The 24899-nt window shown below is 40.4% G+C and overlaps 1 protein-coding gene across 1 annotated transcript; it reads left to right on the top strand.

Moving 5' to 3' along the window:
- Nucleotides 1-6247: 6247 nt before the first annotated feature.
- LOC109110134 (gastrula zinc finger protein XlCGF57.1-like) lies at nt 6248-18575 on the top strand. The gene is made up of 2 exons (XM_042721085.1): nt 6248-6562; nt 16966-18575. The coding sequence occupies exons 1-2, from the start codon at nt 6478-6480 to the stop codon at nt 18207-18209; spliced, it is 1329 nt and encodes a 442-aa protein (XP_042577019.1). The 5' UTR covers nt 6248-6477; the 3' UTR covers nt 18210-18575.
- The last annotated feature ends 6324 nt before the right edge of the window (nt 18576-24899 follow it).

Raw genomic sequence — 24899 nt, 5'->3', positions numbered from 1 at the left:
CAGGAAATCAGGACTGCACAGGTAGACGCCTGCCGTAAGCACGACTGCGTTGCCCAGCATCTGAATATTTGCAGTTTGAACTGTGATTGGAAAAGTGGAGTGCGTCCATTCATTAATGGACTAGACAGGGCGGGTTGGCCGCGCACAGTCTAATCGCGGGTCCCAACTCATGCGGTTGCCACTACAATCGAAACCTAAAAGACTTACTCCTCTCATATAACATAAAGAGATTAATTTAACGTTCGGTGGTTCACAGACGACCATTGCGATTGACAAGCAGGTATCTCAAGCAAAAGGAAATCAAAGCACAGCGCTTAGGGAAAAACTGCGAACGCAATGAATATGACCTTCTCAGTTCTGTTTGCGTCTGCTTGTTTCCTCCTTTTCCTCCTCTCTCACTACTGGAACATTTCCCTCAGCTTTAAAAGGCTGGCAGGGGGGTAAGGAGAGCTGATAAACGGGAAACCATCTCTAAATCATCCCAGCACCACATCTAGATCAAACTACAGACTGACTGGTATCGCCGTCACTCCATTAATTGCCAAAGAACACTTGAATATGTGGCTAGTGTGGTCAACCAGCTCTCTAAACAGCTCCTTGTAGAGCAGAACACAACACTCTCCTGGACAGCAGCATCAATGAGGCTCACAAAGCGACGGGACCACACCAACCGGGCCTCGCATTGCTCTGAGTCCTGCCCAACAGCCCCTGCGCGGCCCCCCCCCCCCCCCCTCCAAATAACGAGCAGCTTCACTCCTCCCCATCTGTGTAACTCATCTTGTGCTTTCGCCCTCGACGCCCGTTCGACCCCCTCCCCCCTCCACACGATGAAGTTGCACAGTAAAATTTCGACCAGATGAATGTATAAACTAAGATCCCCCCTCAGACGACGAGAAAATAGATCGGACATTGTCTGAACACCATCGGAGGGGGTCCCTACCGCGCAGATAGATCCTTCAGGGTGTTCAGTGGAGGGGGAAGTTCTAAGTACCAAACTACGTTGCATACTAGTTAATTGGTCGCCTGTCGACAGTGGCTCAGTACTATGTAGCGTAGGACCGGGACATTGGAATCTGTTCTATGCTGCGGACAGCGTACATTGAGGGCGTCACTATCGGACGGTCTGTAATTCAGAACGTCAGGACAGGCTTTCCTGTATGCGTACTGCTGAACGCTGTGCTAGGTGCGACTTTGAGTCAACAACACAGCTCTCACTTCTCAATTCAACATAAGGGGCTGGGAACCCGACAACAGAAAGTGGTGAGGATTGACTCAGCGATTGTCAGTCTGTGGGGTAGTGACTAAGGAGCGGGATGTGACCCATGTCTAAGGGCTGGATGACCTAAATCACCTATCGAGCGGCCAACAGTCTTCCACCTGAACGAAGAACAGCAACCGATGCTGAGGTCAGGAGGATGGTATCGACAGAAGAGCCCTAACACCCATCGTTTCATCACAAAAAGGCATCCTTCTCTTAAGTAACAGGACTGGGGCTGTAGTACAGACGCTAAGTAGATCTAATAATTCGCACAGTCAGAAGCGAGCCAAAGGAAAAAACCTGTTAGAAGAGAGGGAGGGGTTGTTGTAGGAATGCCGAGGAAGATAACAAGTGAAAGAATATGCACAGACACTATTGCATACACAACTTTCCCGACGCTCCTGCAGATTGCCTACATACCAACATATAAGAAGATATAGACCCTTCCTTTGCATGAGCAATCCCACCACCCAAATTGCTGTCCAAGCTCTTGTTCTCTCCAGAGCTGGAGTATTGCAATGCTCTCCTGGACGGGGCCCTTACCTGCAAGTGTAACTCTCAAGCCTCTAACAACGTGTAATCGCAGAAGGTGACAGTACTCAGGCGAGGAGGGTCGGTCTTCAGTGTAAGCCCAAAAACGAGCTCAACCGGGGTTTACTTCTCGTCCCATCAAGAGGTGACACTGGGCTACCAGTAGGATGCTGCGCATTCAAATAAAAAGGTAACTGATGCGTCTAGCTAAAACGAACGACCACATGCCATCAGGGACCAGGCACCATATAACTAAACGTCACCAGTAGGGTCAAAATAATATGCACCTCCAGAAAAGTGGAGCGCTCTGACAACGGAGTCAAACGAACGTGTGAATGATGAACCGTGTAGGTGCCATCTTCAAATCGAGGTTCAAAAATCACGACTCAACTGAACTTTTAACTGGAGAAGCTGTGCCCAGCTGGTTGAAATGACCCTCCCCGAGATCTCGAGACGCAACGCTGAGTGCTCTACCGCGTTTTCAAAAAAACATTTCTAAAGATTAATCTGTTTTTTGCCATGCACTTAACCAACTCAAATACTAGCACTTACCTTTTCGTTTCCTTTTCGTCTAGCATATTCTTAAAAAAAAAAAAAAAAACCTGGCTACGTGTTCTGTACTAAGACTAACTGAGACTTTGTTAATAGCACATTGTAATACCGCGTTGTTGTTTTCTCTTGTTGTCTGAATTGCCCTTCTATTGATTACCTGATTTGTTAAGTCGCGCTTGGATAAAAGCGGCTAGTCGAAATGGTAAATGTCAAAATTAAGATTTTTCATGAAATCCAAGGGTATCTGGAGATCACAACACATAGGCAGCAACGTCATTGCACCTTTTGACAATCCAGAAAGGTAGTTGAAAACAGGAGGTCTTAAAATAGTCAACTGGTGAGGATACGTCCAGTGGGTTCAACCTTTTTGTTATGAAGCGACAGAGAGCAGAAATACTTAGTGTGACGCACACAAAAACAAATGTCGCCTTCATAAAATTAAGGGTTTAACCACTGTAGTCACTTTTAAATATTTTAACGCATGTAGAATTTTCAACTACCTTTCTGAATGTCAGAAAAAGGGTGCAATGGATGGGCTGCTGCCTATATATATATATAATTATTATACATTAATTCCCATTAATTTTATAACAGCCGGAAAAGAACCTCAAAACAAGTCGACCATGTACAACTCGTATTTTTTCTTTTTAAATGTGTATTATTAATTACTATTATAATTTTTATTAACTTTGCGCAGTTATTTATTGCCACGAGGGGGGGGGGGGGGGAACGAAAGGGGGGGGGGGGAAAAGAAATGCCGGGGGCCAAGGGGTTTTTATATTTCTGTGAAATAGTGGATCTGAAATACAATATGAGCTCGTCATTATTAATAATGAACTTAAAAAATGTAATTCGAATGTGAAATATTTTTAATTACATATTTGCAGGTTCGAGTCAGATGAACGAAATATTGACACCATGTTGTTGTTTTAAAAGCGGGTCAGCGTGATGGCTGGGATGAGCCCAAATTCCCTTTACAAGTTGCTATTTGAACATACAATATGTGTTGGAAGGGGCGCGTGCAGTCTGCCTAAATGCGTCTCTGATGTTCGCAGACGCGAGAGCATGATGATTCCTGATCGACTTCATCTACAGTAGAAGTGAGTAAAGTGTTTTTTTTTTTAATTCATTTATTTAATGCTCTTTGCAACCCGCTTTTTCCTAACTATGTGCTAGTTAGCCAGCTGAAGTCCCCGAACGTTGTATGTTTATTAAACATGACGAAGTACATTTTGAATAGACGACCATTATAGGCCTAATATTTGTCTAGTAATTAATAATCAATCTCTTTCAAATACTTACTGTAACCACGAATTATTAATAAAAGCAAAGTTTATGTCACTTATGATGTTCACGCTGTCCTGACTTTTCCATTTACATTTTCAGGATATTCATAATGACCTTGTATAATGTTATTCCTAAGTAGCCTAATACCTGTACAATCACCACAAATGAAGATGAAACCCACAAGTGCCTACATATTAGTGTTCTGAAAAATCTTAAATGATCAATTTGGCTAATAATTGCTAAGAAGTGCATTGCAATGAAGTGGAAATCTGATACTGTAATCTTCATTGTGTTCTGAAGATGACTGAAGGTCTTGCAGGTTTGGAACGACATGATGGGGTGAGTAATTAATGACAGAAATTTCATTTTTGGTGAACTAACCCTTTTTTAATCACCTTTTCCAGCAGGCTTTAGCTACTTTCTACTGACAGAAGTTGTCAGCAGTGGAGGTCTGGCTCTGTGCCCCTCTTTCTCTTGGAGGCGGATGACAGACAGAGGACACACAGACAGGAACAAGGTCAAGATTTTGAGGCACTCACTCACGCCCAGGAGAGGGTTTTAGCTAACAGAAAAATAGATAGTAACACGTTTGATCAAGTATGTGATTATGCATTAGTTAACTGTTTGACTGAATTCAATTGTCCAAACAGTTTATTTACCTCACAGCTTCCCAGAAATACTTCCTATATATCAATGTAGTAACGTTGGCGTCCACACAAAAGAAATATTGTAGAGACGACTACGCCACCCTAGGCTTGCATCCAGGGAAATACCACGCACCTTCAGGTGCTACTCAAGGAAACAGGTTCAATACTACTAAAGAGCGAGTCATTAATCCTAAAACATTAAAGAATGGTCTCGTCAGTTTACCAGTTAAATACCCACAGTTACAAAGAGACCGTAATAAAGCTTTACCTAAACAGAAGGGACAAGCCCCACAGCAAATCAGTGCATACAAATCCATAAGCAAGTGACAAACCAAAAAGAAACTACAGCAAAAGAAACAAATACACACTCCCCTTCTGTTATGCTTCAGTATCACAGCTCGTCAAACATCCACCTGTGGATATAAATGCACAGAACACTCAGGGGAGCAGCGGTCCAGCACCGTGATGGCCACACAGTCAGCTGCATGCACAGGACAATGAAACCGTAGGATCAGACAGTATACAAAAACAGCCGTAGATACAGGCATATGAAACAACAGCTAGCGCTCTCAGGCCACACCTCATTCTTAGACAACAGTAAGCTTTATGCTACCTGCGCTCGTCACTTCAGGGAGACACACACACACCAGGAGAAAGCAACCGGACATAAACCCCTGGACCTTTACAGCCCACAAGACAGGAACACAGAGCAGAGTGAGCATGCGGAAGTTAATCTGGTTACATCAACTAAACTTGTGCGGCTGAGGGTCATGCCCTACCAGTCTATCACGTCTTGTTTCATGTTGGTTATTGTTATTAAAAGACTTATTCATAGTTATTTTCTGGCCTGTCTGTTCACTTAAAAACTTTAACTTCTAATATTTTAAGATTTCTACAGCATTAAGGGTTTCTCTGTAAATGAGTTTGTGGTGGGGAGGTATGAAAACACCAGATTTAGTGATTGTGCGATACAATCGAGCATTTAAAATGTAGAGCACAGAAATAAATCATTAAACTGTAGTTATTCATTACAGAATGAGAGGTTGAGTACTTGTGGAATAAATATGATAAAAGGAAAATGGCAAACAAATTAAAAACAAAACCTAAACAAACTAAACCATTAATAAAAACTACACTGTCATTGAAGCGTGGTTACACATTTGAATGTTATTATTAATAAATATGTTAATTGATACACAGATGTTAAGCACACTTCTGTGAACATGACTGGCGTTTAGTTTCAGAGGGAGCTGCTGTTAATGCTGTCTGAGCAGAAATGAACTGCTACAATCTAGTCTTCAGCCACTTTACATTGTTTTCTGACACCCCAGTTATTACAAAATCTGCTTCAAGCGTCTCAACTATCTGAAATATAATAAAACCAATTCATCTTTTAGCGTTACGGTTAGTCTAACGGTTAGATATAAACTATTGCTACAATGAAGGACATTTTATTGGGTGCCTTCTGTGAATAATCCTAAAAATGTGTGAAACTCATTATTATTATTATTATTATTATTATTATTATTTTGCTCAGAAAAAAATTTATCAGGAAGCATTATAATGTACAGAAAGAAAAACTTATTATTATACTTAATTTGATGCATCATACATCATAAAATTAACATCTGTTCTCCTTTTTTTCCCTGCACAAGAAAATTGAATGTGATTAAATAATAATTAATAATATTAAATCATAAGTGTGAAAGAATTCATTGAAGTGGTTTGTGGTCTCTTAACAATGACTGTTTTGTCTGTTAAAAAGCCCTCTCATGTATTACTCTTTCATTGATAGTTATTTTTAGCACTTCACTGGATAACGTGAATATTTAAATACATCTGATTGTTTATTTTTATCTGTGCTTGCACATTTATTTGGATTAAATATTTCTAGGCATCATACGGGACTTTTTATTTTGGTGTTGCGGTATGACGTCACAAGTCTGCGTCTGTGATCAGGCTGAGGAAAGGTTTTGTGGTGTTTGTTTTCTGAATTGTTTGAATCAATGCAAACCGCTCTTTTATAGCTTTTGGCAGAACAGGTGCGTCTCATTTTGCTCCATAAATAGTGAGTAAGTTTATATTAAAAGTCAGTGTCCAGTAACTGTTAGTTATGAGAGAAACGGACAGATTTAGACAGATTTAGTTTGCATTTAATTTCCTTTCTGTTAATGATTTTAGTAATGACACACTATTATAAAGATGGAGTTTATTAAAGAGGAGAGTGAAGAAGTGAAGATTGAAGAGACTTTCAGAGTCAAACAAGAAGATACTGAGGAACAAACAGGTTGGTTTTCATTGATCTCATGTGTCCAAAAGTGTCTGTTTTTTTTAAAGATGTGCCTTTGCGAAACGTAAAGCAGCAGCTGCTCACCTACAAACCACTTTCATTATTTTGAAACTGCAGCTTGTGAGCTTATAATAAACAGACCGTTAACAAAGGCTAGTGTGGACACAAATATAGATAAACTAATAGTTATAGTTGTCGTTATCAATCTTTGGCAAAGCTTAGTCTCACCTGGCCACAGGTCTGAAAGTTAACAGGGGCCTTGAGGCAAAGATGACAGAAAATTACACAAAGTACCCCCTGCACAATTAATCTATCACAGCTGTCGTGAATAAAATGAAAATGAAAAGTTTAACATTTGGCATTAAAATTTAGATCTGCTCATGTTGGCAATATATAAGCAGTAAGAGATCTCTAAATATGAGAGGAGTAATTTCACAGTGGTTTCATTCGTTATGAAGTCAGTGATTATGTTCTTTGATAATATAATTGTTCTTCGCTCACTTTCTGTATATTGCTTCTCTTTTTTAATAACTGTGTAAATTAAAGTATTACAACATCGTCACACTTCAAAATAACTGTAATGAGTGGATCGGGTGCAGAAATCCAACTGAGAGAAAATAGACTCAGGAGGGATTCTGGGGACACCTAAGACCAATATAACATCTTGTAAAAAAGGGGGATAATAGATGTCCTTTAAACTAAAACTGCTTGTGCTATGATTTTTCTCTAAAAGTATGAAGCAAATGGTTTCTGGAATTTGACCCCACCTGTGGGAAACACACACTTGGTACAAATTCTTTGGTTTTAAGTTATTATTGTCACTGCAAACAAGAACTATTCTAGACACATTTAATTTTGATTCACAGAAAAACAAACTGTAATTCACTATAATTCACTCTACACATGAATTATTATGAGTTGTCAAGTAGCCAGCAGCAGTCAGTAAAAAGATAAGTGCGTCCAGATACATACATGATGTGTGATGACAAAATGTGAAAGCAGACGTCAAGTAGTGTTAGATGAATAACATTTTAATAAAACTGCTACAGCAGTGGCGAAGATCACCATGCATGCGTTATTTTAATGTGTTATTTTAATGTGTTATTTTAAGTTTTTTTTTTTTTTTTTTACATAAAACCTACACAAACATTGATTCATTCAAGCATTTCAGTGGGTTTAAACAGATCGCCCTTTACGTCAGACTAATTCACAAACAACTGACAGTTGTGACCTAAATATGATTTACAGATACAATAATTAATCCTAGAACTCTACACTCGTAAATTTACTTTTCAAAATATTTCCATACCTACAATACAGATTTTATAATCACTGTTTTGCACATTGATCATAAAGACAGCACAAAGGACTTGGGAACCTCGTATCTAACACAAGCCAAGAGAAAGGAAAGATGACTGACCAACATGATCACCGTGGTGGATCTGTTGAGCTCAACAGATCCTGAGCTCAATGACAAATATCTTGTATAATGTGCACATTTTATGCATTATCACGAAATTGAAAGCCAATTCAAATTCAGAATTTATTTCAAAATCCTGCATATTTATGAAAAAGGATTTTGAGTTAATAAACTCCTAATTTGCTAACTTTTTTAAAAAAAGTTGGTGCTCTGCATTTAACCCATCCAAGTGCACACACACAGCAGTGAGAAGTGAACACACCGTGAATATGCATTTAGATCATTCAAGAGCTATATATCCAGCGCCCGGGGAGCAACTGGGGGTTCAGTGCCTTGCTCAAGGGCACTTCAGCCATGGGTACTGAGGGTGAAAGAGAGCGCTGTTCATTCACTCCCTCCCACCTACAACTCCTGCCAGCACCGAGACTCGAACCTGCGACCTTCTGGTTACAAGTCCAAATCTCTAACCGTTAGGCCACAGCTGCCCCCAAAACATTATAGCTCTCTAATATGTGAAAATTATATACAAAATTAGCGGCAGAGGAACACACACATTGTGGAAGCAAGTGGTAATGGTCAGAAAATCAGCAGGAAGCAGGATCAAGAAAAGTCTCACGTAGGGCTTTAGATCTATGTTTGTGATTGTAGGAAACTGGCTGTTTCAAACTGCAGATGGTGTTGACTGATGAATTTGGACATGATTTGTCATTAAGCATATTAATAACCCCAGACAGAAAGGTAAACCACTTTCTGTCTCTATCTAGACGTGCCGATATTCGGTAATGCGATATTCACGATAATGAATATGCACAATATTGTAATCGTGGGCACTTCAAAATGCTGGGAATCTTTTTTTATTACATATTTTTCAGAATTTTGAATGCATTTTAAGAATACTTTTCCCATCAACTGGTCACAATGCACAACCACTTTATGCTGTGTCAAAGATGGAGGAGAAGCGCATGAGAGACGCTCTGGATGCCATGCGCTTCTCCTCCGTAAATGATTCCTGGTATTTTGCAGTGCCCACGATGACAATATTGTCCATATTCATTATCGTGATATATCGCATTACTGAATACTGGCATGTCTAGACAGGTATTTATATAAGTCAAAGATACTATTACTCTGCAAACTGAACATAGTTGAAAGGACACTATCTTTCTAATATTATAGACATAGACATAGTTTAGTAAGAACCACCCATTAACATTTATACTGCAAAACGCGTCTATTACAGTGGCATATAGTCACCAGCATGACAGAATGTGCAAATCCCACTTAAAATGCCAGCTTCCTCGACCGAGTGAAATGGGTATTTAGTCAAAATAAAAGGCTAGTAGCAGTATTGTAAAATGAATAGATGTGATTATGATCATTTGATAAAATGAAGAGCGCACGCCATAGATGTGTTTGGGATCATTTTACTTTGTTGGCTGTTTCATATACTGTCACGGAGACCACTGAATGTGTCTTTTAAATAGTTTCATGGTGCTCCTTGTTGTGTTTTAAAACACAATCGCAATGTTTGCAACTAACATTGCTGGTATTTAAAATGAAGAGCCCGTTCTCATGAAAATGCGTATAAATAGCATGATATTCTGTTTCTGTTTGGGGTGCTATTTATAGCAGAAATTGACTTTGGTGTTCATATGATACGCAGTTTTGACATACATATAATACACACCTACCCCACACCCCTAATACTAACCTTTGCATATCATATGCAAACCAAAGTCAATTTCTGCGTATGAATAGTACACCAAATAGAAACAGGAACTTGTGGTATTGATACCACTTTCATGGCAAAACACACTGTTGCTCACATGAAACATTTTTTATGTAAGTACTCAAGTCAAGTCATCTGTATTTATATAGCGCTTTAAACAAAAAAGATTGCGTCAAAGCAACTGAACAGCATTAATTAGGAAAACAGTGCGTCAATAATGCAAAATGACAGTTAAAGGCAGTTCATCATTGAATTCAGTGATGTCATCATGCAGCTCAGTTCAGTTTAAATAGTATCTGTGCAATAATTTGCAATCAAGTCAACGATATCGCTGTAAATGAAGTGTCCCCAACTAAGCAAGCCAGAGGCGACAGCGGCAAGGAACCAAAACTCCATCGGTGACAGAATGGAGAAAAAACCTTGGGAGAAACCAGGCTCAGTCGGGGGGGCCAGTTCTCCTCTGGCCAGACGAAACCAGCAGTTCAATTCCAGGCTGCAGCAAAGTCAGATTGTGCAGAAGAATCATCTGTTTCTGTAGAGGTCCTTTCTAGGTGCTGATCCACCATCTGGGCTGGATACATACTTGATCTGAGTGACTGCAGTGACCCTCTGACTTGGATGCAGACTGGATCTGGTGGCTACGATGACCTCGGAATAAGAGAGAAACAGACTAATATTAGCGTAGATGCCATTTTTCTAACGATGTAGCAAGTAAACTGGGTGTTATGGGAAGTGTTCCCAGTTCCGGTTTACCTAATTGATGCAGCCTACAAATCCTTTAATGGATTTGAATATTAGAAGTGTATTAGTGTGCTATGTGTAAGCCAGGTTAAAGAGATGGGTCTTTAATCTAGATTTTAACTGCAAGAGTGTGTCTGCCTCCCGAACAATGTTAGGTAGGTTATTCCAGAGTTTGGGCTCTAAAATATTATGACACGAGTGAGGTACAAAGCTTTGTTTATAAGAGAAATAAGGTATTAGCAGGCAAATGTTACATCGTGATCGTATTCTTGGGGCAGTCGTGGCCTAATGGATAGAGAGTTGGACTTGTAACCCAAAGGTTACGTGTTCGAGTCTAGGATCCAGCAGGGATAACCAGCGCTCTTTTCCACCCTCAATACCACGAGGTTGACCCTTGAGCAAGGCACTGAACCCCCAACTGTTCCTTGGGTGTGCAGCAATATGGCTGCCCACTGCGCCGCATGTGTATGTTCACTGCTGTGTGTGCACTTGGATGGGTTAAATGCAGAGCACAAATTCTGAGTATGGGTCAACATACTTGGTTACATGTCACTTCACTTTTTTGGATTTATGCTGTCTGAGGCCATACATTTAAAGTCATATATGTGGCTTTGTGCTCTGTTTTGCCGTTCGGTCACGAATTTCCATTAATCATATTTGTTTCTTTTCCCAACTGCTCACCATCTCACTCTCTAATTGTGTAGGTTTATTTTATTGGCATTCACTTTTAATCACTGTTACTGTTCTCTTACTGTGGTAAACAAGATTTGGTGGACATGAATTAAGAATTCCTACGACGTATATTTGAATTACATATGTCGTGCTCGTGTCCCTCAGCCCTGTCAAAGTGCAGTGCCCGCTATAAAAACTAAGGAAATTATAATTAAAGCGAGCACCATGTAAAAGTGAATTTTAGCATCCGATGACCCCTTCAACAACAGAAGCAGAAACACATTGAGCTTATGTTACGTCCTTGTTCTATGTGCTTTGTGGTGTGCTTTCTTTTGTTTGTTTTGTTTGTTTAGAATTTCAGTGTTTTGTAAGGAAACTTGTAGGGAGGTGGGTGCCTTTTTCTTTAATTGCTTTTCTCCTGGTTATCTGGGTAGTCAAGGAGATAGGGAAGTTAATTTTGTTATTCATTTTCTTTTGGTTTATGTATAGGTAATTTATGGTTAAAACTAAGTTAGAAATCTTTTTGTTTTTGTTGTGTTGGCCTTTGCCCCCTCCTGAAGCTTATGTTTCCCTTTATTATTTTCTTATGATTTAATAAAAACTTAAGTTCTTTTGTTTGGACGTGTTATTGGTGCTGGAGACGAGAGGTCCTGTGCTTTCTCTCTCCAAAATGTGTTACTTCTAGGTCCGTTACCTCTAGACTAAAAGGGCTAGCACATAACACTTAGCAGAATGCAACTACTTGCTTGAACTGAAACAAAAAATAATAATTTCCATCATGGATCAAATTTTTTTTGTGTGTACAAGGATTGTATCTATTAAAGGGGTCATGAACTGCCTTTATTAATTTGAATTGTTTTCTGAGGTCCACTTATAATTTTATCAAGATTTTCACATAAAGAAAAATAAAAAAAACTCATAATTTAAAAGTAACGGGCTATTTTCAGTCCTGTGTTGAACCCCCCTCATCTGAAAGCTGTTTGAATAGGAGAGGTGGATTGTAGACTCCCACTGCTATGATTGGCTAATAGTTGTGTATTTTTGACAGCCTGCATCCTTCACAGATGGACGCATTGATACTCAATAGTGATCTGTATCAGGCACACCAGCAAGTAATCATTGTTGATAAATGTTCTTAAATACACGTTCGTTCACTTTTATGGTCGTTTGCATTCAGAAATGCCTTCAATGAAACATATATGGCGACAACACCTCCCTTTATAAATCACGTGAATGTATGTCCTCACCGAAATCATGGCAAAGAATGGCGACAACACCTCGAAGCCAATCTGTGCTCTCACTAAACAGATCAGCGTGCTTTTTGAAAATGTGATCCTCCAGCAAAGAGAGATCAGACATGACAACATAGCTACATTTAAAAATAATTTCCAGCTGTCTTTTATAGCTTTTCACCCCTTCCCTAATCCCTGGAAGAGGGAAGAGATAAAGGAGGTAGATTACCTGTTAATGCCTGGACTCACGGTGCCCAATTCAAGTCTGTGGATCTGACCATATATTCTGGTGCTGAATCCAGGTTCACCAAATCGAACTATTTCCTGTCACCCAGGGTGAAGTATTGTATTGATCGTGTTGCTGTCTTTTCCTTTTTGTAATGAAATTAGACTTGTTTAAGGGTAACTAGCAAGTGCCACTAACAGTGTGCCTCAGACATTGCTCTTCTCTTCCAATGATCTTCTCAGATGCTCTCACAATGCGTTGAAGGGTCTTCTGGCAGGATGCGTTGCAGGCGCCATACCACACAGTGATGCAGCTCATTAGAATGCTCTCGATGGTGCCTCTGTAGAAGGTGCACATGATGGGGGCCAGGGCTCTAGCTCTTCTCAGTTTGCGGAGGAAGTAGAGATGCTGCTGTGCTTTCTTGGTTAGTGTTGCTGTTTTCAGTCCAGGAGAGGTCCTCTTTGATGTGCACACCCAGGAACTTGGTGCTGCTCACTCTCTCCACAGTTGCACCGTTGATGGTCAGAGGAGCATACTGAGTGTGCACTATCCTGAATTAAATAACAATCTCCTTCGTCTTCTCCACGTTCAGAGAGAGATTGTTGTCACTGTACCACCCGGCCAGGCGGCTCACCTCGCTCCTGTAGTTTGTTTCATCTCTGTTGCTAATGAGACCCCCACCACAGTCGTGTCATCCGCAAACTTAATAAAGAGGTTGGAGTTGTGTGACGGTGTGCAGTCGTGGGTCAGCAAAGTGAAGAGGAGGGGGCTCAGCACACATCCTTGGGGGGCCCCAGTGTGGTAGTGCTGGATGTGATCTTCCAGTCAGAAAGTCCTACAGCCAGTTGCACAGCGAAGTGTTGAGCCCCAGCGAGACTAGTTTGTAAATGAGCTGTTGAGGTATGATTGTGTTGAATGCTGAACTGAAGTCTATGAACAGCATTCTGACGTTTGAGTCCTTTTTGTCTATATGTGTGAGTGCTGTCATCGGTCGAGCGGTTGGACCAATATGCAAACTGGAATGGGTCCAGGGAGTGGGGAGGGCAGACTTGATATGGTGCATGACTAGCCATTCAAAGCACTTCATGAGAATAGGAGTAAGTGCAACAGGACGGTAGTCATTGAAGCAGGATGGAGACTGCTTCTTCAGGACTGGAATGATGGTGGTAGCTTTGAAGCATGTGGGAACAGCAGCCTGACTAAGCGAGATGTTAAAAATGTCTGTGAAGACATCAGTGAGTTCTGCTGCACAGTCTCTCAGTACATGCCCAGGAATGTTGTCAGGACCCGGAGCTTTGCGTGCGTTGATCCTGCTGAAGGATCTCCTCATGCTGTCTGGGGTCAGCATCATCACCTGGTCACCGGGAGGAGGTGGAGTCTTCTGTGCAGTGGTGCTGTTTTTTGTTCCTCAAAGTGAGCGAAGAAGGTATTCAGCTCGTTCAGGGAGATGTTGCTGTCACAGATCCGCGGTGGGGGCTTGTAGTCCGTAATGGTCTGTATCCCCTGCCACAGGCTCCGAGTGTCTCTGCTGTCGTTGAAACAATGGGCTATTCTCCTGGAGTACCGTCTCTTAGCCTGTCTGATGCCGCAGGATAGGTTGGCCCTAGCTGTCCTCAGGCCCCCCTCATCTCCAGCTCTGAAGGCAGTGTTCCACCTCTTCAGGAGTCTGTAGACCTCCCCTGTCACCCATGGCTTCTGATTGGCCCAGACAGTGATGGTCTTTGTGACTGTTACATCATCAATACACTTGGTGATGTAGGCAGTGACAGTCTCTGAGTACTCTTGGAGGTTTGTGGTGTTATTGTGTCTTGAAGAGCCTCTGACGACCCTTCCGGCCACAATTGAATTTGTTCGTGAACTGGTTTGGTGACTTTAACGAGTGGTCTGTATGCAGGCATTAGCATGACAGTGAAGTGGTCTGAGGCACCAAGGTGGGGGAGGGCTCTGTAAGCTCCTCTCTGTGTGGTGTAAACAAAATCTAAAATGTTATTTCCTCATGTTGATATGTTAATGTGTTGGTGTATTTTTGGAAACACACTCTTTAAGTCTGCATTGTTGAAATCCCCAGCTATGATGAGAAAAGCATCAGGGTGGGCTGTCTGCTTCTCACTGATGTGCTGGTACAGTTAATTTAGTGCATTGTTCCAGTTGCTGTTGTTGGAGTTCGGAGGAATGTATACAGCAACGAGCAGTTTGGCTGTATATTCCCTCGGTAGAACGGCAGGCATTTAATAATCATAAACTCCACCAGGGGTGAGCAGTGTTTGTTGACCACAACAGCATCGCGGCACCACGCATCATTGATGTAAACACAAAGGCCGCTGCCGCGGGTTTTACCTTCCGCAACGAGAGCTCTGTCCACTCGATATCATGTCAGCTGATCGAGCTGAATAGTGCTGTCTTGCTAAGCCATGTTTCCGTGAACACAAAAACACAACAGTCTCTTACAGTCCTCTGAGTTGAGCGTAGTAATCGGATGTATTCCAGTTTATTGTCCAAAGAGTGTACGTTAGCCAGTACGATGGTGGGGATAGCTGGCTTGTGTGGGTTAGCTGTTAGCCTAGCCTGGATACCGCCGTGCTAGCCCCTCTTCTGCTTCCTCTCACGCGGCTTGTGGCGCCTCCGCTGTGGGCGAGATGCAACAGTGGGGGTCAGTGATGGTGTAGGTCTCCGGAGCAGACCGAGGTCACGCAGCTCTTCCACGTGCGCAGAGTTTAACTCTAAAAATGTGGTTGTGCCAACATCCAGCAGAAACTCACGACTGTATGCACGTTTAAAGACAGGTAGACGCAATGAAAACGTACAAAAACACTGCGACTCACAGGACAAAAAAACATGAAAACACCATTCTGTCAGGATCTAGAGCAGCTGCTGCATGTGGCCGCGCCGCCATCTTGGAAAAATTATGAGAATAACCCAGCAATAATAACCCAGAACCACAAAAATGCAAACCCATAAATGGTAAAAATGACTATATCTTTGGTTTTCTCAACAGCCCAGTAGCTGGGTTAAAATTTGTAAACCAGCATGCTGGGTTTCTTTAACCCAGCATGTGTTCTGTCCAACATTTACCCAATTAGGTTATTTTTAACCCAGCCATTTTTAGAGTGAAGCTACTTTTCAGACACACACTTCAACAAGTCACACTTGCACAAGTCAAACGAGCGCAGAAAAGTTACAGGAGCCAACTGAGCTTCAGCTGAACAACAGTGAACTGCGAGTCTGATGAGATGTTGTTAGACTATACGTTAGTAAAACTAATAAAAACAAACTTGTCCTGTCAGCCAATTTACTATGCTTATTTTTTCATAAAGCGTACAAGAAACTATGAGCATATAACATTGTAGTTCTGTCATCAGTTAAAGGGATACTCTACCCCAAAATTATTTTTTTTGCTATTAATCACTTACTCCCATGTCGTTCCAAACCCAGTGTCAATGTCCAGTAAAGTATGAAAAGCATCGTCAGAATAGTCCATCTGCCATCAGTGATTCAACCGTAACATTATGAAGTAACAAGAATACTTTTTGTACGTGAATAAAACAAAAATAACGACTTTATTCAACAATTCCTTTGTCAACAGTCTTTGTGTCTCTCCACATAAACCTTAGCGCCATTTTGAAGAATATGAGATGAACGCAGGCGGCCTACGCTCTTTCTATGTCAGCTGCACCACAAGGATACTTTTTCTATGTGTATTTACACATTGATTTGAAAGAAAACAGTGCATCTGTGCAGTGTGGCTGACACAGGAGAGTAAGCTGCCTGCGTCAGCTCATATTCTCCAAAATGGCGCTACGGTGATGTCGACAGCCAGAGGAGACTGTTGACAAAGGAATTGTTGAATAGATTTCTGTGCCACCCCAGACTGGTTGCTGGCCTCTTCCTTGCCACCCCTATGAAAACGTCCTGGCTCTGCTGATCTAACAGCACTAGAACTGAGATGTAGCCACAATCAGATGCCAAAAGTTGTTTATTTATAACTTTAATAAGCACAGTTTATGTATTATGATGGGGCTTAAATCCTTAAATGTTCATTTCTCTGCAGAACTAAACGTAGTTCAGAAGATAAACATTTTTCCTGATATTTTAGACAAATGGTAGATTTGAGATCAATCTGTAATTAACCAATTGTCCTGGGCCAAACTGTGCTTGTTTTTGATAAAGTGTTTAATAATTGACAGCTGGAACGTTTTTGGGAAGTGTCATAAACAAAGAGAAGAGTTAACAATATTGAGAAGATTTTCTAAAATGATATGCATCATTTCCTTCAATAGATTAGTGGATAGACAACAAATCATTTACAATATGTATGTTAGAGAGTATGTTTCTTTGTGCTGTTTAACTGGGCTAACTTCCATTTGTCTTTTTTAACCATAGACCTCATGCCGCTGAAAGAGGAGCACATAGTACCGAATGAACAATATGAGACTCATCATGATTTTAAAACCGGTGAAGAATCTTTAAGTTGCCCACAGATTGAAGAGACTTTCTCACAAAAAAACACCCATAGAACAGGAACTACAAGTTATTTCACCCCTTTTCACTGTGAAAAGAGTTTTGATGAACATGGAAACCTTAAAGTCCACATGAGAGTTCACACTGGAAAGAAGCCTTTCACCTGCCAACTGTGTGGAAAAAGTTTTACTCAAAAAGTAAACCTTAACAGACACATGAGAATTCACACTGGAGAGAAGCCTTACACTTGCCAACAGTGTGGAAAGAGTTTTGATCAACATGGAAACCTAAAAGTGCACATGAGAGTTCACACTGGAGGGAAGCCTTACACCTGCAAACAGTGTGGAAAAAGTTTCAATAGAAAAGGAGACATTAATGACCACATGAGAGTTCACACTGGAAAGAAGCCTTTCACCTGCCAACTGTGTGGAAAGAGTTTTACTCAAAAAGTAAACCTTAACAGGCACATGACAATACACACTGGAAACAAGCCTCACATCTGCCCTGAGTGTGGAAAGAGTTTTGATCAACTTGGAAACCTTAAAGTGCACATGAGAGTTCACACTGGAGAGAAACCTTACTCCTGCAAACAGTGTGGAGTCAGTTTCACTCATGAAGGTAGTATTTACAGGCACATGAGAATTCACACTGGAGAGAAGTCTTTCACCTGCCAACAGTGTGGAAAAATATTCAATAGAAAAGGAAACCTCAATGACCACATGAGAGTTCACACTGGAGAGAGCCCTTTCACCTGCCAACAGTGTGGAAAGAGTTTCACTCAAAAAGTAAACCTTAACAGGCACATGAGAATTCACACTGGAGACAAGCCTTACACTTGCCCTGAGTGTGGAAAGAGTTTTTATCAACATGGATACCTTAAAGTGCACATGAGAATTCACACTGGAGAGAGTTGTTTTATCTGCCAACTGTGTGGAATAAGCTTCATTAAAAAAGGATTCCTTAGCAGGCACATGAGAATTCACACTCAAGAAAAACCTTATACATGCCCTCAGTGTGGAGAGAGTTTCAAACTACATGAAAGCCTTAAAGCCCACATGAGAGTTCACACTGGAGAGAGTCCCTTCACCTGCCAACAGTGTGGAAAATGTTTTTCTCAAAAAGGAAACCTTAGCAGGCACATGAGAAAATTTCACTGCGTTTATTAAACACAAACATGATAAACACATGAGAATTCATTTGAGAGAACTGTTTTATGTCATCAGTGTGGAAGGAGTTTCTCAGACAGGAATTATGTAATAATGTTATGATGTGTAGGAAGCTCAGAAGTGAAGGACAGGAGACTCTGGTGTATATTCAGTAGGATTCTATATTGAGAAGGTGCTGTGTGGCACCGTAAGAGTTGGGTATTGGATCTTGGACTTGGACTCAAGTCTGAGCTTTAATAGATCTAATAAAAATACATTTAATAAATGCAGACGTGTCCTACAACATTTAGATGCAATGAAAGGTTATTCATATCATATTTCAAGTTCAAGTTCAGTTTATTTATAAAGCACATTTAAAAACAGTCACAGGCCGACCAAAGTGCTGTACAAGTTAGAATAAAATAAGAAATTAAGTACTCTAATAGCAGCAGCAAAACGGTTAATACAGAACACTCTTCTAAGTTAAAAGCAGAGAATAAATAAGTTTTGAGACATGACTTGAACTCAGACAAAGTGGAAGCCGATCTAATATAGAGTTGGGAGTTTTTTCCACAGTGTCGGGCCGGCCACTTCAGAGGCTCGCTTACCCCTCAATTTTACCCAGATTTTGGGTATCTAAAGGAAGAGCTTATCTTTGGATCTAAGGCCTCTGGTGGGAGAGTAGGGGTGAAGTAGACTGGACAAATAAAAGGGTGCTAAATCATTTAATGATTTAAATACCAGTAATAAATTTTTAAACTCAATTCTAAAATGAATCGGAAGCCAGTGAAGGGATCTCAGAAGTGGGGTAGCGTGATCAGATGTCCTCTTTCCCTTCAGGAATCTCGCTGCAGCATTTTGAACGACCTGTAAGCGTGCTATTTGGGACTTAGATATACCAAAGTACAGGCAATTGCAATAATCCAGGTGAGAGGTAATAAGAGCATGGATAGCAGTCTCAAAGGAGCGCTTAGGAAGAAAGGATTTGATTTTTGATAGAGAACGAAGAGAGAAAAAGATGGAACTAATGACTGCTCTAATCTGCTTGTCAAATTTGAGGCAATTATCTACCATCACACCTAGATTCTGTACTTGGGGAGAGGTTAATTTATTTAAAGATTTAAGGTTGAGGTGATTTCTTGGTCTGAATTCTGAGGAGTCAAAAACAATGACTTCTGTTTTGTCTGAGTTCAGAAAAAGAAAGTTCTTGGCAAGCCAAGCTTTCACATCCTCAAGACATGCTGTTAGGTAGCCTAGAGAACTCGTATTTTTTCCTAGACACGGGCATATAGATTTGCATATCATAGACATACCAATGAAATGAAATGTATGTTTCCTAAAAATGGAACCCAAAGGGAGAAGATAGAGAGAAAAAAGGACAGGAGCTAAAACAGAGCCTTGAGGCACACCACAGGATAGATTGTGAAGAGAAGAAGAGAAACGTCCTATTTTTATAAGCTTTATTGTCAAATTGCCAAAATCCTCACAAAGTGCCAAAGACGGGCAGTGAAGAGAAATTACAGGGGGGTTTAGAATGGAGTTGATAACAGAAAAAAAGAACTTTTGGGGTGTGGTGATGTTTTTCAGTTAGTTTAGCCTTGGCTTTCTTAAAGGGGTGCTATAATGCTTTTGCAGTTTTTCAACTTTAGTTAGTCTGTAATTTTGCTGTTTGAGCATAAAAAAGATCTGCAAAGTTACAAAGCTCAAAGTCCAATTTAAAAGGAGATATTTTATTTAACAGAAATCACTTTTCAAAAACTACAACGAATATATCTCACAAAGATCGACAAATGCGACGAGACCTGGTTGAGCTGCACTAGAGAAGACAACGAGTGTTATCACTATGTCGGAGACATCTGGGTTTAAATAGTGCTCAAATTGATTAGATTTTGTTGCAATATTTAAACTGAAGCTTGCAGCAGGTAAGCTATGGTAAGCAGTGTTAGGGGTAATGCATTACAAGTAACGCGAGTTACGTAATCAGAGTACTTTTTTCAAGTAACTAGTAAAGTAAAGCATTACTTTTTAATTTACAAGAAAATATGTTACTTTTTCAAAAAAGTAACCCCAGTTACTTTGTTTTCCCATTTATTGACCGACAAGTCTCCTGTCCCCATATTGGGAGAAAACGGAAGTACAGAGGTGTTGTGTGCGCTGTGTGAACATGATGTAGTTCTAGACTAAATGTAAATGTGCATTAATTAATCCTACTCGCAAAAAAGTATTCATCAAAATGAATTAAAACAGTGACCTGCAATAATTAAAATGTTAAATAAGACAAATGTATCTAATCCCATTTTATTAACTAATGTCTTTGCTGCTGACCTTTGATCAAGTTTATCCATATTAACAAGCAAAAATGACTTTAAATAAACTAACAATTGTGCTTTGTTTTTTTTTTATTGCTGAATAGAGTATGAACCGTCTCCTGTGTTCTACTGTACAAAGGTGAATTTACTTTTCCTTCAGCCTGAGGTTTATTCATTACACTTTTTGATGTGAAAGGGTTTTTACATTTGCTATAAATAAAACTTCTTATATTAAAAACAATCAAGCCCTGCTGATATTTAAAAAGTAACGCAAAAGTAACGTAACGCATTACTTTCCATAAAAAGTAACTAAGTAACGTAATTAGTTACTTTTTTTAGGGAGTAATGCAATATTGTAATGCATATCTTTTAAAAGTAACTTTCCCCAACACTGATGGTAAGAGGCAGGACATTTCCCGACCAGGCGGCGAGTGCTGTCAATCACAACACACACTGGCCCAGCTAACCAATCACAGCACATGTCATATTCCAGAAGGTGGGCCTTCATTTGATACAGGAACTATTCGAGCCGTTCATGCCAGACTGGAGAGAGAGGTACTGTAACAATGTGAAGTATGTGAAAAATAATGTGTTTTTCTAACAACCTAGTATGAGAGCCTGTACTAGTACACCCCCAAAACAAAATCCAGACTTTGTAAAAGAGCATAATAGGACCCCTTTAACAGCATACTGATATGATGCAATTATTTAAGATCTCATAAGAAATCTGTAATTTGTCCTTTTTCCACTTCCTTTCTGCTTTTCTGCATGCCTGTCTCAAGGAACGAATACTGTGATCAACCCATGCCTCCAATTTAGAAGTAGATTTTGGCTTAAAAGGAGCTGTAAGGTTTAAAATATCTGTCCATGCACTGTTTAAAACAATAAAATGGTTTTCAGCATCAAGATCAGATAATAGAGACTCTAATGATAAAAGAGGGTTGACCTCATTATAGAGCTTGACAAAATCCTCACAAAAATGAGGCAAATATTCACGGGCTTGTGTACCATCAAAACAGGTATAAGAGAAGGCAGTGGGAGGGACAATTTAAATAAAACAGGAAAATTCTCAGAGATGACAGAATCAACGACTTCAGCGCCAGTTACAGATAGACAACAGGGCCTTTCGCACCGCGGGAACCTTTTCATAGTACCAGAACTAATTGTGGAACTACCCACTTTTTGGTGTTTTCGCACCGACGGAACTATGCGCAATTTTAGTACCGGACTGCCTTTTTCGAGAACCAAATAAGCTCCTATTCCTGAGCAGGGTCTAACCAGCACAACTGGTACTACCCGTGACGCAAGTAGACATTGATTGGCCAGATGCATACAAAAACGCCCTCACCCGCCATGATTTAAAACGCCATGTAACATACTGTAAAGATTGTGTCAAGTTATTTCGCAAGTATGGAGAACAGCAATAGATGGTCGGAGTCTGAAGTGCAGGAAGTTTTGAACATTCACGCAACCGAGGAAATCCAGTTGGAATTCAAAGGAACAAAATGCAACATAAAGGTGTTTGTGTCTATTGCTTCTCAGCTAGCGGCGCTGAGTATCCAGCATACAGCTAAGCAGTGCCGTGTCAAAATTAGGAAGTTAAAACAAGACTACAAACGAATTAAAGGCCACAACAATCAGAGCGGTACCAGGTACCAGCTACTGGACAACATTCTTGGCCACAGACCAGCTTATTCTGGTAGTGCCGGGACAAAGGATTCAGCTGTTGGGCTTCGGAGGAAGCTGACCACGGAGAGTTCACCAACCAACTCCGTCGCTGAGAGTTTGTGCTTTAAACCGAACTGTTAACATGATATGATAAAGACGCTTAATCTTTATAAGCTTTTAAAAGAGAATAGAGTGTTGTTTGCTCCAGTCGCGCATTGTTTGTTATGTGTAGCGCTCAACCACAGTGTCAGACACAAAGTGTTTGCCACGAGGTCATACACGTTAAATTGAGGTGAAAAGGACAACTGTGTTTTTTTTTCTTTTGTTGTTTATATCTTTGCAATAAGTTTATAAGTAAACATACCAACCAGGCAGGCATTAAAGTACCTTTATTTGCAACCATTGTTGGAGTGGCATTTAATAGACAGAGCCGTAGATCACTGACAAGCACCGCAATATTGCGTTCATTATCGCAGATGAATCGCCTTCGATAATGAACGTGATATAGCGTAGCTTGTCAGTGATCTACGGCTCTGTCTATTAAATGCTGCTCCATTTGAAAGCAGGTGATAGCGATTTAGTGGTAATCAGGGAACCGGCTTTACTGACAAAATGCGCGTGACAATCGCATGCAATATATCGCCCAGCCCTAACTGAGAGCTTTTATAAATGGCATTTACCTGAAGACTTCGTCCACGCCGTTTTGTGCTTCTATCAGCCTCGATGAAATGTAGCGCTGCCAGTTGTTGCTGGAGATTCTTAGTCCTCCTTTCTGTTCTTTCAATCTCTTTACGTATACGTTGACATTCCATGTCCATTATTGTGAAACCTGCGAGACACAACAAAACACATCTCCGATCACAGCATCCTCCATCCTCCTGTTGTTAATGTCGTTCTTCTTTGTTTCTGTTGTTGAACGCTGCGCACAAATGACGTCTCTGTCGACCGGTTTACATCACTTCCTAGTACACACTGTTGGTGCGAATGCAACCCTTTAAATGGTGCTGGGAAATAGTTCGCGCAAAATCGTCCCAGTAATTTAGTACTGTACATTTAGTTCTAGAACTAAAGCGGTGTGAAAGGCCTTCATGTGTCAAAATTAAGTCCAAAATATGTCCATGAGTATGTGCAGAATGATTAACCCATTGCAGCAGATTAAAAGAGTCAATGTTTAAAAACTCAGGAGTAAGCTGCTTGGAGGGGCAACATACATTAAAGTCACCTAAAATAAGGATGCGATCGTGTTTAGTGATCAAATCCCCTACAAACTCTGAAAACTGTACTATGAAGTCTTTGCTTAAATGTGGTAGTCAATAGATAAGAGCAAAGACCTCAGTTTCAGATCTGTTCAGAAATAAAATCTGAGCTTCAAAACTCGTGAAGGTGGCGGAAGATAACAGTCAGCATCGAGGTCTGAAAGAATCTTTAGCAATGATAGCTAGCCCGCTGCCTCTGCCTGATGATCGCGGAGCGTTGTAAAAGTGATAGTTGGCTGGAACAAGTTAAGAATATGCACTGAGGTCCCCTAACTTCACCCAGGTCTCGTGAAGTTAGGGATTGATCACATTATAAGTCAGCTCAGATTGTAACATTTCTGGACCTTGATCGTGTAAATTACATTTCTGTCTATGGGAGGGTCAGAAAGCTCTCGGATTTAATCAAAAATATCTTTATTTGTGTTCTGAAGATGAACGAAGGTCTTGCGGGTATGGAACGACATGAAGGTGAGTAATTAATGTCAGAATTTTCATTTTTGGGTGAACTATCCCATGGACAATTACTACATTAAAATACACAAACCCTACATTAAGTTTTTCAGCCTGTCTCATAAGTTTTTCAGCCTGTCTCATATGAGAACCTGGAGATTTGGTTTGGTCCTCACACATGGTGTTACCCATCAAATATAACTATATATAAAAAAAGAATAATAGTGATAATATTTTTGCAGTTTATTTTTTTTTTTTTTTTTAAATAAAATAAACTAAATAGTAAAGTGTGATAATATTTTTTTTTATTTTAAAATAAAAAGGGGGGTTTTAAATACAAATACAATGATTTTATAGTAAACTTAAAAATAAAATGCTAATATTTTTATTATTTTAATTTTTCATTACAAACTTAAAATCAGCAAGCTTTTATTTTGGCGGGTTGCCGGCAAATAAGTACATGTACTTCCGGGTTTAACACTACCGATTGTAGAGCGTCAGTGAATGTAACGTCCAGGGGGGCAGGGATTCATATTTTATTGAAGCATCCCTGGGCGCTGCCATTGGCTAGCGGACCCCCACCTGCTGTTAGCATTCCATTGACTCCCATTCATTTTGGCGTCACTTTGACAGCGAATAACTTTACATCTGAGGTGTTTAAAGACTCCATTTGTCCATTCATTATTTCTAAAGAAACACGAAAATCTATAAAAGCCCCATTACCTTGTATCTTACGTTATGGCCCCCTTAGAAGCAGTTTTTGTAAAAATAGGCTAATGATTGCGTCATAACCTGCGACTCTCTGTCGCACAGTAGAGAAATTACCGTATGGACAGGAGGAGAAGCTCGCAGGCAATCTTTTACTGTCTATGAGGCTATCGGGGGGACGTGGAGGCATGGAGTCAAGGGAGAAGCCCATAGAGAGTCTATAAAAGACACGGGACAAAATTATTCAACAACTTCTGCAAGATTTGGTGGGTGATTCAGATTTCTCTTGGCACAGCGATTAGAAGACTTACAATTGTCAG

The sequence above is a fragment of the Cyprinus carpio genome, chromosome B3 (assembly GCF_018340385.1).
Source record: "Cyprinus carpio isolate SPL01 chromosome B3, ASM1834038v1, whole genome shotgun sequence".
In the NCBI taxonomy this organism is placed as follows: domain Eukaryota; kingdom Metazoa; phylum Chordata; class Actinopteri; order Cypriniformes; family Cyprinidae; genus Cyprinus; species Cyprinus carpio.
This window is presented reverse-complemented; position numbering and strand designations above follow the sequence as displayed.

Coding starts and splice junctions, on each gene's coding strand:
- LOC109110134 (XM_042721085.1), top strand. CDS start 6,478: ATGGAGTTTATTAAAGAGGAGAGTGAAGAAGTGAAGATTGAAGAGACT. Junction 6,563..16,965: donor AGATACTGAGGAACAAACAG/GTTGGTTTTCAT, acceptor TTTTAACCATAG/ACCTCATGCCGCTGAAAGAG.